Source organism: Papio anubis, chromosome 5 (genome assembly GCF_008728515.1).
Source record: "Papio anubis isolate 15944 chromosome 5, Panubis1.0, whole genome shotgun sequence".
NCBI classification, from domain to species: Eukaryota; Metazoa; Chordata; class Mammalia; order Primates; family Cercopithecidae; genus Papio; species Papio anubis.
This window is the reverse complement of record NC_044980.1, coordinates 41,082,397-41,095,337: the sequence shown is the minus strand read 5'-3', so window position 1 is coordinate 41,095,337 and position 12,941 is coordinate 41,082,397. Positions and strand designations below refer to the sequence as shown.

The 12,941-nt window shown below is 40.2% G+C and overlaps 1 protein-coding gene across 5 annotated transcripts in view; it reads left to right on the top strand.

The window, feature by feature from the left end:
• The window catches only part of GHR (growth hormone receptor), a 300,380-nt gene that overhangs the window by 257,420 nt on the left and 30,019 nt on the right, over positions 1-12,941 (top strand). For all 5 annotated transcript variants that reach the window (XM_021939160.2, XM_017959340.3, XM_017959341.3 and 2 more), the window contains 1 exon segment: positions 9,870-9,999. In XM_021939160.2, the coding sequence (XP_021794852.1) occupies positions 9,870-9,999 (130 nt within the window).

Sequence of the window (12,941 nt, the reverse complement as noted above, 5' to 3'; positions counted from 1 at the left end):
TTGAAATGTCAAGTACCATTGCATTCATCATGCTCTGTGCTGCCTGTGTACTTTGGTTTTTTTGTTTTTGGTTTTTAACTTGTATTTTTGTTTTATAAGTCCTGTGTGATTTGTGCTTTAAAGAAGTTATCTTTTGATGTTTCCAGGATATGTTTCAATATTTAGAGCTCCTTTTAGCAATTTTTGTAGTGGTGGCTTGGTAACGGCGAATTCTCTCAGCATTTGTTTGTCTGAAAATGACTGTATCTTTCCTTCCTATATAATGCTTAGTTTTGCTAGATACAAATTCTTGGCTGATAATTGTTTTGTTTGAGGAGGCTAAAGATAGGGCCCCAATCCCTTCTAGCTTGTAATGCTTCTGCTGGGAAATCTGCTGTTAATCTGATAGGTTTTCCCTTATAGGTTACCTCGTGCTTCTGTCTCACAGCTCTTAAGATTCTTATCTTCGTCTTAACTTTTGATAACCTGATGACAATGTGCCCAGGCAATGATTGTGATGAATTTCCCAGGTATTCTTTGTGCTTCTTATATTTGGATGTCTAGGTCTGTAGCAAGGCCAGGGAAGTTTTCCTTAATTATTCCCCCAAATATGTTTTCCAAGCTTTTAGAATTCTCTTCTTCCTCAGGATCACCAATTTATCTTAGGTTTGGTCGTTTAATATAATCCGAGACTTCTTGGAGGCTTTGTTCAATTTTTCTTATTCTTTGTTCTTTGTCTTTTGTTGAATTGTATTAATTCGAAGACCTTGTCTTCAAGCTCTGAATTTCTTTCTTCTATTTGTTCAAGTCTATTGCTGAGACTTTCCAGAGCATTTCGCATTTCTTTAAGTGTATCCAAAGTTTCTTGAAGCCTTTACTGTTTTTTTCTTTAAGCTATCTATTTCCTTGAGTATTTCTCCCTTCACTTCTTATACTGTTTTTTGGATTTCCTTGCATTGGGCTTTGGCTTTCTATTGTGCCTCCCTGACTAGCTTAATAACTCACCTCCTGGGTTCTTTTTCAGTAAATCAGGGATTTCTTTCTGGTTTGAATCCATTGCTAGTGTATTCATGTGATTTTTGGGTGATGTTAAAGAACTTGATTTTGTCATATTACCAGGGCTGGTTTTCTGATTTCTTCTCATTTGGGTAGGCTCTGTCAAAGGGAAGGTCTAGGGCTGAAGGCTGTTGTTCAGATTCTTTTGTCCCATAGGGTGTTCCCTTGATGTAGTACTCTCCCCCTTTTCCTATGGATATGGCTTCCTGTGAGCCGAACTGCTGTGATTGTTGTCTCTCTTCTGGGTCTAGCCACCCAGTGAGTCTCCCCAGCTCTGGGCTGGTACTGGGGGTTGTCTCACAGAGTCCTGTGATGTGAACCATCTACAGGTCTCTCAGCTGTGGATACCAGCACCAGTTCCAGTAGGGGAGGTGGTGGCGGGTGAGGTGCAATGGACTCTGTGAAGTTTCTTAGCTTTGGTGGTTTAATACTCTATTTTGTGCTAGTTGGCCTTCTGCCAAGAGGTGGCAGTTTCCAGAGAGCATCAGCTGTAATAGTATGGAGAGGAACTGGTGGTGGACAGGGCTCTAGAATGACCAAGATTATATGCCCTTTGTCTTCAGCTACCAGAGTAGGTAGGGAAAGACCATCAGGTGGGGACAGGGCTAGGTGTGGTTGAGTTCAGACTCTCCTTGGGCAGGTCTTGCTGAGGCTGCTGTGGGGAATGGGGATGGGATTCCCAGGTGCCTGGAGCTGTGTACCTAGGAGGATTATGGCTGCCTCTACTGGGTCATGAAGGTTGTCAAGGAAGTGGGGGAAAGCCAGCAGTCACAGACCTTACCCAGCTCCCACGCAAACCAAAGGACCAGTCTCACTCCCACCGTGACCCCCATGCTAGCCCTGAGTCTTTCCAGGCCATGGGCGAGATGGGCTTGAAAACTTGCCCCAGGCTACCTGCCTCCCAACTGCGAAAGAAAACGACTTGACTCTTCCCCCACTTGTGGAATCTGCACACCAGATTTGCACCCTCCCCCAAGTTCTGGCCAGGAGGCTTCTTGCCCCTTCAAATTGTTACAAAGTTCAGCAAGAGAGGCTTCTTCCTGTTCAATTTTACCCCCTGCTCCTCTTGCCACCCTCCCTACGGATCCCTGTGGTGCCAGGCCAGAATGGGCTGCTCGAGGACCCAGCAAACTCCCAGGGCCTTTCTGCTGCTTCCTCTACCCCTATATTTCGCTCAGCTCTGTAAATTGACTCAGCTCTAGGTAAGGTTGGAAACTTCTCCCACAAACACACTTTCAGTTCCTCCAGTGGGGGTATGTATTCAGCAGAGGAGGGTCTCCGTTTCACAATTCCACAGTTGAGGCACTCACAGTATTTGGGGTGTCTCCCGGGTCCTGCAGGGGCAGTCTGCTTCCTTCAGAGGGTCTTTGGGTCCTCTCAGGATTGCGGGTTTGTTCTTGTAGTCAATATGGAGCTTAAATTCACATCGCGAGCTCTGCAGTCTTCTCTGTCCAGAGTTGCAATCTAGTCCTGCCTCCCAACCGCCATGATGATCCAGCCTACAACTTCTTAATTAATTAATTCTTATTGCTGGTTCATAGTCTGTCAGAAGTTTAGGCAGTATTATCATTTAGATGTACTACTTTGCACACATAGTTAAAATGTCTTAGCTCTTCAAGCATTCGTCATGAAACATGACTGCACTCTTCTGAAGTGACAGTATTCATCATATCCTCCCCACATCCTCCTGAACTAGGCTCTCGGGAGTTCATAGCAAGTGTTCACTCTTAATACATATCTCTGCTAGAACTGATCAGGGAATCTAACAATATGGAAAGCCACCTTCTCAGTCTTACGTCTAACTTTATTTCTCTACAGTAGTGGTTCTCAACATGGATTATGCTTTGCAAGCACCTGGGGAACTTTAAAAAAATCTCAATACCCAGGCTGCATCTCAGGTTGATTCAAATCTCTGGAAGCAGACCAAGGCATCAGTACTTTTTAAGTCTCCTCCCTTCGTTCCAATGTGCAGTTCCAGTTGGGAATTGCTTTTAGCGCATGCCAGGTTACTAATTTCTGAGTGTTGATTAAGGGAACATCCGAGCTCATCATTTCTCTTGTGGGAATTTTTTGAGAAGCAAGAGAGATTGGGGAACAAAATAGCTACTATTTTTTGCTAGTGCAAAGAGCTTAGCTTAAAATCACACAGACCTATGTTTTAATCCCATCTTTGCTACTACAGGAATGTAAAGATGGGAAACTCACTTATCTCCCCTGCAGTTTCACCCATTTCTAAATTGAAATAACATCCACCTTCTGGAGTCAGTATTAAATGAGATCATATGTGCAAAGTGTTCAACATGATGTAGTATGTAACATGATAGGACATAGTAATAATAACTAAAGATATCACTACAAATCAAAATCCTTATTTTCAAAATTAAGTCTCCAAAGAGGAAATGAAAATGAATCCCAAATCTGTTGCCTAGATTTTTGAGTGCCAAGCAGCATTAATGCTAATATTTCTTCAGCATTATCACTAAGAGAAAAGAGTGTTCCAACTTAACTCATTGTTCTTAGTGATAATTCATTTAGGGACAAAATTAGGCTCTCTTGTTAATTGCCACATTCCTTTCAGAGGTGCTATAAATGGATGTTGAACTATACTATTTTTAGATTTAATCTTTAAAAATCATAAGAAAGCAAGAATATTACTAGTTCAGAAATGATTTTCTGTTCCTGGCTTATCAGAGAAGACCTGAGAGTCTATCATAGTCATTTGTTGTCTTCATAGTGAAACGAAAAAGTAAGATTCTAATAGGATTTTTAGACTTAGTGAGAAAGGTGTTCATTTTAAGATTATGGCAGTTCCTCTCAGATTTGGAAAGCCTTAAGATAACACTAAGGAGTTGGACTTTAGGAATGCTGAGTGTCTTCAGCCACAATGGCACTATAGTACTAGATGGGACAGGATGTGATTAAGGAGAAACTAAGCAGCCAGCCACAATGTAGTTCTTCTTGCCTCCAAAAGAGGAGTTACTCACTTTCTCACACTCACTGTGATACATTCCATTTGCTAAGAAAAGTGGCTTGTGTCATTCTTGTGCACTACTTTTAAGTTCTGATATATTAGATTCATTTACTCTGTATTAATAGCATTCAAATATTTAGTAAAGTTAATATACTTCTCACACGTTTTCCAAATTAACCCACCAGCTGTGTCCTGTGCTTAACACTATCTTACAACACTGCAGTCAAAGTGTCAGCCAGGGCTGTGGTCTCATCTGAAGGCTGGATAGGGAAAAATTGGCTCCCATGTTCACTTACATGGTTGTTGCCAGGATTCATTTCCTCAAGGGTTTTGATTCTGAGGGCCTCTGCTTCTTGCTAAGTGTTGGCCAGAGGCCATGCTTAGTTCTTTGCTGTGTGGTTCTCACCAAACAGCAACTTACTTCATCAAACCAGCAGGAGGGTGAGTCTGCTAGTTAAAAAGAAGTCTCAATCTTTTGTAACCTAATCATAGAACTGACATGCGCTCCATGCTACCATATTCTTTTGATTAGAAGCAAGTTACTCAAAGGAAGGAAACACATAAGGCTGTGAATGAGAGAAGACAGGAATTGCTGGAGGCCACTTTAGGGGCTGTCTGCCACAGCACTTAACAGCACATACCCCAGCCATAAAATTTAAAAAAGCAGGAAAGAGAGAAGGAGGGTGCAGGGTAAAATACAGAAAGGAGGAAGGTGAAAGGGAAGAAAGGAAGGGAAAGAAAGACATTTAAAAAGACAAGAACAAAACAGCTCTGCTGCACTACATCTGTATGAGGGTTCCATGTGCAGACACACACTTCATCACATTAGCACCACACCCATAAGTTTCCTATTTCTTATTTACAATGAGAAGATTATAAGGACTTTCTATGCATCTGGAGTTAAAAGGAAGCAATAAATCTAAGAACACTAAGTTTAAGTAAGCAAAATGTGTTTCAAATTAGTTATTTTTTCTTTTTAAGTTTTTTGTTTGTTTGTTTCAGCTGACAAAGTTTTTTATTTCTTTCTGTTTCAAGTTTTGAAGTTGAGTTTATAATTCTTGCTATTATGTAACAGGTCTATTATACAGGCAATATAGGAACCTGATTGGCATTCGTATTTGGTGTTCTATTGTTGTTTCAACTCAAATGCCAAAATTATGTTTTTGTTCTGTACGTTATTGTTCATAGTTATATATGCCCCTTAATTGTAAAAGTGAAGCTGTAAAATTGTAAAGTACTTTGTACCTTATCTATCCAGGCATTCTACTAAGGAAATCAAGACCCAAATGGCTTGGGAAGATCAACATTAAATAGCGTCAGAGCCAGACCGAGAGTATACATCTCTCAATTTCTAATCTAGTGCATTTCCTTTTCTTATTTCTGTGCAAATGAACAGTTAGAATGTGAAATAGTCTCCTCAGATCTGCCAGCATTAAAACAGTTATGGTTTAAATATTTAGTTTTAATAATTACTAACTTTGTAGAAGAACCTAAAATAGTGTTTGTTTTCAGTGCTTCAGCTAATAGTAAAAAGGAGTATTTTCAGTACTTTACTGTATGAGAGGTGCTTGCCTAACAAAATACACATCTTTTTCACTGTACTCATTTGTAACAGATAATGTGGGCTCCTACACCTCAGTGTTCTGAGAGGGGTTGGTAAACGCTGACCACATAGAGAGAACTGCCCATCTGCCCTCAGTACCAAGGCACATCCCATCCATGCCCTAAAACTCTTGTAAATTTCTCCATTCGTACAGGAAAATGAGTATTTCTTACAACAATATGACTGTGGAATTTGATTACAAAAACATTCCTGCTATCCCCAACATGTGCTCCCAGGGCTAAAGATATAATCTGCAACTCAGGATTTTCTGAAGATTCACTTGTTTATACTATTGAGGGCAACAGTTGTTTTTAAACAAGGATGCGGTTCCCAGTCCTATACTTTCTTCTTACCCTGCTTATTTTTCTTTTTTTATTATTATACTTTAAGTTCTGAGGTACATGTGCAGAACGTGCACATGTTACATAAGTATACATGTGCCATGGTGGTTTGCTGCACCCATCAACCCGGCATCTACATTAGGTATTTCTCCTAGTGTTATCCCTCCCCTAGCCCCACCGCCCCTCAACAGGCCCCGGTGTGTAAAGTTCCCCTTCCTGTGTGGATGTGTTCTCATTGTTCAACTCCCACTTATAAGTGAGAACATGCAGTGTTTGGTTGTCTGTTCTTGTGTTCGTTTGCTGAGAATGATGGTTTGCAGCTTCATCCATGTCCCTGCAAAGGACGTGAACACATCCTTTTTTATGGCTGCATAGTATTCCATGGTGTATATGTGCCACATTTTCTTTATCCAGTGTATCATTGATGGGCATCTGGGTTGGTTCCAAATCTTTGCTATTGTGAACAGTGCCACAATAAACATACATGTGCATGTGTCTTTATATTAGAATGATTTATAATCCTTTGGGTATATACCCAGTAATGGGATTGCTGGGTCAAATGGTATTTCTAGTTCTAGATCCTTGAGAAATCGCCACACTGTCTTCCACAATGGTTGAACTAATTTACACTCCCACAAACAGTGTAAAAGCATTCCTATTTCTCCACATCCTCTCCAGCATCTGTTGTTTCCTGACTTTTTAATGATCGCCGTTCTAACTGGTGTGAGATGGTATCTCACTGTGGTTTTGATTTGCATTTCTCTGATTACCAGTGATGATGAGCATTTTTTCATGTGTCTGTTGGCTGCATAAATGTCTTCTTTGGAGAAGTGTCTGTTCATATCCTTTGCCCACTTTTTGATGGGGTTGGTTTTTTTTTTTTCCTTGTAAATTTGTTGAAGTTCTTTGTAGATTCTGGATATTAGCCCTTTGTCAGATGAATAGATTGCAATAATTTTCTCCCATTCTGTAGGTTGCCTGTTCACTCTGATGATAGTTTCTTTTGCTGTGCAGAATCTCTTTAGTTTAATTAGATCCCATTTGTCAATTTTGGCTTTTGATGCCATTGCTTTTGGTGTTTAGTCATGAAGTCTTTGCTCATGCCTATGTCCTGAATGGTATTGCCTAGGTTTTCTTCTAGGGTTTTTATGGTTTTAGGTCTTACATTTAAGTCTTTAATCCATCTTGAGTTAATTTTTGTATATGGTGTAAGGAAGGGATCCAGTTTCAGCTTTCTGCATATGGCTAGCCAGTTTTCCCAACACCATTTATTAAACAGGGAATCCTTTCCCCATTGCTTGTTTTGTCAGGTTTGTCAGATGGTTTGTCAGGTTTGTCAGATGGTTGTGGATGTGTGATGTTATTTCTGAGGCCCCTGTTCTGTTCCATTGGTCTATATATCTTATTTGGTACCAGTACCATGTTGTCTTTGTTACTGTAGCCTTGTAGTATAGTTTGAAGTCAGAGACACCATAGAAAAAGAAAATTTTAGGCCAATATCTCTGATGAACATCAATGCAAAAATCCTCAATAAAATACTGGCAAACTGAATCCAGCAGCACATCAAAAAGTTTATCCACCCTGATCAAGTCAGCTTCATCGCTGGGATGCAGGGCTGGTTCAACATACACAAATCAGTAAATGTAGTCCATCACATAAACCGAACCAATGATGAAACCACATGATTATCTCAGTAGATGCAGGAAAGGCCTTCAACAATATTCAACAGCCTTTCATGCTAAAAACTCTCAATAAACTAGGTATTGATGAAACATATCTCAAAATAATAAGAGCTATTCATGACAAACCCACAGCCAAAATCATACTGAATGGGCAAAAACTGGAAACATTCCCTTTGAAAACCAGCAGAAGACAAGGATGCCCTCTCTCACCACTCCTTTTCAACATAGTATTCGAAGCTTTGGCCAGGGCAATCAGACGAGAAATAAATAAAGGGTATTCAATTAGGAAAAGAGGAAGTCAAATTGTCCCTGTTTGCAGATGGCATGATTGTATATTTAGAAAACCCCATCATGTCAGCCCAAAATCTCCTTAAGCTGATAAGCAACTTCAGCAAAGTCTCAGGATATGAAATCAATGTGCAAAAATCACAAGCATTCCTATACACCAGTGACAGACAAACAGAGAGCCAAGTCACGAGCAAACTCCCATTCACAATTGCTACAAAGAGAATAAAATGCCTAGGAATCCAACTTACAAAGGATGTGAAGGACCTCTTCAAGGAGAACTACAAACCACTGCTCAAGGAAATAAGAGAGGACACAAACACGTGGAAAAACATCCTCATGGATAGGAAGAATCAATATCATGAAAATGGCCATATTGCCCAAAGTAATTTATAGACTCAACGCTATCCCCATCAAACTAGCATTGACTTTCTTCACAGAATTGGAAAAGAACTACTTTAGATTTCATATGGAACCAAAAATGAGCCTGCATAGCCAAGACAATCCTAAGCAAAAAGAACAAAGCTGAAGGCATCACACTACCTGACCCAGCTTATTTTTCTACATAGGATCCCCACATCCCTGCCTTTGTTAGAATGGAAACTAGACAAGGACCAACTTTTATCAACTTGTTCATTTCTCTATTCCTAGAACAGAGCCTGGTACAAAATTTGTGTTTAATAATGTTTGTTGAATGAATCTGAATGATGGATTTGTTTAGAAGGTTTATAACATTCCATCCCTTATGAGTTTGTTGCTAGTGGAAAAAAGAGGCATGTTTTTGGTTCATAACATCAGGTATGTAACCTGGAATTTGGAATCATGAGTTTTCATGCATTTGCTTCATATTATTTATTTTTAAGTGATCTTTCAAAGTATTGATAAAGATACTTTAAGATTGAGAGCCTCCCTGATACCGAGGAATGAAAGTTTTAAATTAAGTTTACAATCTGATTGAAGGCTAATCATATAAGGAGACAAAAAATAAGGAAAAGAACAGAAATTTGAAAAGAAATCTCCAAAATGGCCATGAACATCAGAACACTGAGAATCGATATATAAACATGTGTCTTGCTTCATACCTGTCTGTTGTACATCTATAGCAGCAGATTTCATAGATGCAGAGGAATTTTGGCTAAAATCCTAACACATAAAAGGCATTCTGCACTTACTTCTCAAATTAGAATTAATACATGTGTATGTATAAGTTGTTTAGAATTGGCATCTATTTAATGAGTTTACTGGCTGAATCTTTTAAAAGAATGCAAACATACGTGACTTTTATCAAAAATCTATGAAAAGAAAAATGGCCCTGTAGTGCATCCTGTGGTTCCCACTCTACATCCCCCACGTCCACCTGATGTCAGCACAACCATCTGTGGCGTCCATTTGCCACTATGCCACTCAGGTGCACACTCAGGTGCCTGCCTCGGCAAAGATCCTCAGCTCATGTGCAGGTACAGCCTAGAAGTGCATGGAGGTGAACATCTCTGAGGCTCCCTTCAACCAGTGGGTACTGGGAGTGATAGATAAATGTCCTAGCCTCTCATCTTTCTACACAACAATGCTGGTGCATATTCTACACAGTAGCTCAGTAACACACGCATATTAGTTGTTCTCCCTTTCCTTCCCACGCTCCCCATTCCCTCACTGCTACATCTGGAAGCCAGATGAACTGCCTATATCCACATTCTAATCTCTAGCTCTCGTTTCTTAAACAGGTCCTACAAAATGGTTTGTATCTGGAATCAAAGGCTGACAATGGTAAGCAACAAGCTCTAAAACTGACACAGGAAAAATGCTTTTCTGGAAGACATCGGCATCACCTCCTAGACACGAAATATGCTGGCTTCATCCCAGTAGTTTCTTCACACACTTTTAAATACGTGTCTCATTAGGATCACATATGACCCACCTGATTTCATGCCTTGCCTTTTCTTGTTATTCTGCAGACTCTTCTAAGGAGCCTAAATTCACCAAGTGTCGTTCACCTGAGCGAGAGACTTTTTCATGCCACTGGACAGATGCGGTTCATCATGGTTCAAAGAGCCTAGGACCCATACAGCTGTTCTATACCAGAAGGTGCTGCCCTCATGCCTTTCCAATTTTCCTCTCCATGGATGTACCTACTAAAGTACACTGAATCACATATAGTGTGGGAATAGAAGTGATTTGTTGTGATTTATGTAATCTATGAATATTCATTCACTCATTTACTGAAAAAAATATTAATTAAGCCTATCCTATGTGCTGAGTACTATTTTAGGCCCTGGAGATATAGCAGTGATTACAAAAGACAAAATCCCTGGTCTCATGGAGATTTCCTTCCAATGCAGGGAGACAGGCAATAAAAATTGAATAAAGTGTCAACTAGTAATATAGGTTATTAAGAAAAATAAAGCCAGAAAGCAGCATATCAGCAGTGTTTGGGAGTTTGTGTGTGTGCATGAGAATGTATGAGAGTGTGTCAAAGTATGAGTGAGAGTGTGTATGGATACACGTGGGCATGTGCCTGTGGATGAGAGTGTGTATAAGAGGCTTGAGTGATATTGAAATGGGTGATCCTAGGAGGCCTCTCTATTGTGGTGTCCTACACTAGAGACATAAGTGAAATGGAACAGGTCACGTGAATATCTGGGGGAAAGGCTATCCAGGCAGAGGAAATTGCAAGTACAAAGTCCCTGAGGCAGTCTTGGCCTATTCGAGGGATGAAAAAGGCCAGCACTGAAGGCACAAGATTGAAAGTGAGGAGAGTGATATGGGAAGGGATCAGAGAGTTACTTAGGGACTGACTATGCCAAACCTCGTAGACAAGGGCAAGGCTTTGAATTTTACTTTATTTGTGGTGGAAAGCTATAGGTGTTTTTGAAAAGATGCATGTTTTAAAAGATGTAGCTTGGTTTCTAACCAGATAATACACTCCTTCTCTTAAATATATTCAGTAAAAGACTGTAGTACTTTTTCATTTTTACCAGTGATCCTCTAAAATAACAGAGGAAGGGTGAAACAAACACCTCTCAATATAGGTACCACCCAAGTTGTTTATTTCTTCCCCTTCACCTGGCATTATTTTTGTTTTTGGTTTACTCTTACTCTGTATATTTTTACCTTTTATACATTTTAGGCTTAAACACTTCATTATCTCTTCTTTTCCACCCAACCCCCAGAGAATGCCTAAGCCAAGATGCAGGCTTAGCGAGGACCCTTTATCCTTGGCTCAAGGTGTTCGTTAGTCGGAGGATGATATTGTCTATCCCACGGAAGAGCTGGGAAAGGGAAGGAAGATGCAGCCAACAGTTAAGGGTATGAACTCAGGGCCAACAAACCTGCACTTCAGTGTAGTTCTGCACTTTCTCACCAAGGAATACTCGGGAAATTAGCCAGTTTGTGTACAACTCAGCCTCCTCATTTGCAGAAAGGAGATAACGGACTTGCCTCGTGGCTTCTTGTGAGGATCGTATGAGATAACCCATGAAAAATACTTGGCAGAGTACTTGACACATAATAAGTACTCAGCAAATTGTAGCTGCTATTCTTATTATCGGTAGTATAGTGATAATTTAAAAATAATTATGATATAGCAATCCAGTTCCTGGACTATAAAGATGACTATAAGTGGTATAAGACCATTTATACCAATAAATTGTTATAATTATTGGTATAAGACCATTTTAATGCAGAGCTGCTGCTTAATTTGCAGATAAAAAAATACTTGGAGTTAGCAACCAAGTGGACCTTCCCCACCTTTCAGTGTAAGAGAGGTCTCTTGGATGAAGTGAAGTGAAGATGACATGTTTGGGCACCAATTATACTATATTTTTCCTTAAGGCTGACACCACAAAGAGGTTGGGGCCTGTAAACAAAGTTGATTTCTATAAACACATTCGGACATGAAGTTAGTATGTTTGATGACACTTTTGAAATGTGTGGAATCGTTATGTTATTTGTACAGGCACAATTAGCCAAGCTGTAAAGAAAATTAGCAGAATAACCTCTTAAGCTGGGCCCACTTTATGAAAATAATTTTTTGCTACCTCAGTATTTACCAAATTTGAATAGAAGCAAAAAGAGAAATCGAAAGGAATGAAGCCTCGATAAATATATGTCCCTTGCCCTCATCAATCAGCGTCACATAACTCTTTCCACAGGCATCTTATGCACACCCCAGTCATTTCAGCATCCCTGGTTCAAATCCAGCATCTACACTACCAAGGATGCTGCTGAAAGTGTGACTGGGTAGAGGGAAAATTTCAGACATATTCAGAAAGATGTCTTAGATTTTACCCTGATAGTGTTTGGAATCCCAGGAGAGTAAGTACAACTTCATGATTAAGTGCCCACCCAAACTTACAAAATTAGATATTTGTGTTTTTTCTATAAAATATAACTATTTTGAATATCTTAGCCAAACTACTATGAGCCCATAGCCCAGTTTATCGAAGAAGGGTAAAACTGAGGGATTAGGAGTATCAGGACTGGACTGATTAGTGTACAGATATATTTGACTTCTCATTGCCCACTTCACAAAGAAGACAATACAAATGCACTTTCTGACTCTTGTCATTGTTTCTTAGAACTCAGTTGCCAGGCAACTCCTGAAACTATAGAAACATGCTTCGCATCCCTGACACATAAATGAAACTGTGGATTTTATCCAAAACCAGAGTCAGTGGGAGGTGCAGTTGTTTCAGTTTGCTGGCCTGGCCTGTCTAAAGCACAATGGAATGTGAACATGTCAGGCTGTCAACACGACATTTCAGGCACAGCCCTACAGGCAGTTGTGTGTTTTGCGTGGCTCTGCTCCTTGCCAGGTAGCTGGCAGAAGAGGCAGCCTCCACATGTTAGAGCAGCTGATTCAAAACAGTCTCTGCCATCCTGTGATGGCGATAGTGCCAAATTCAGCCTCTGAGCTTGCAGGGGACTCGGGATGAATGCACATTACAGGCATGGCAAAAGGAGGCTCTGGGAAGCGTGTTCGAGCTGCTCTGCTCTCAGCTCCTTGCATGTAAAAGCTGTATTTTTAA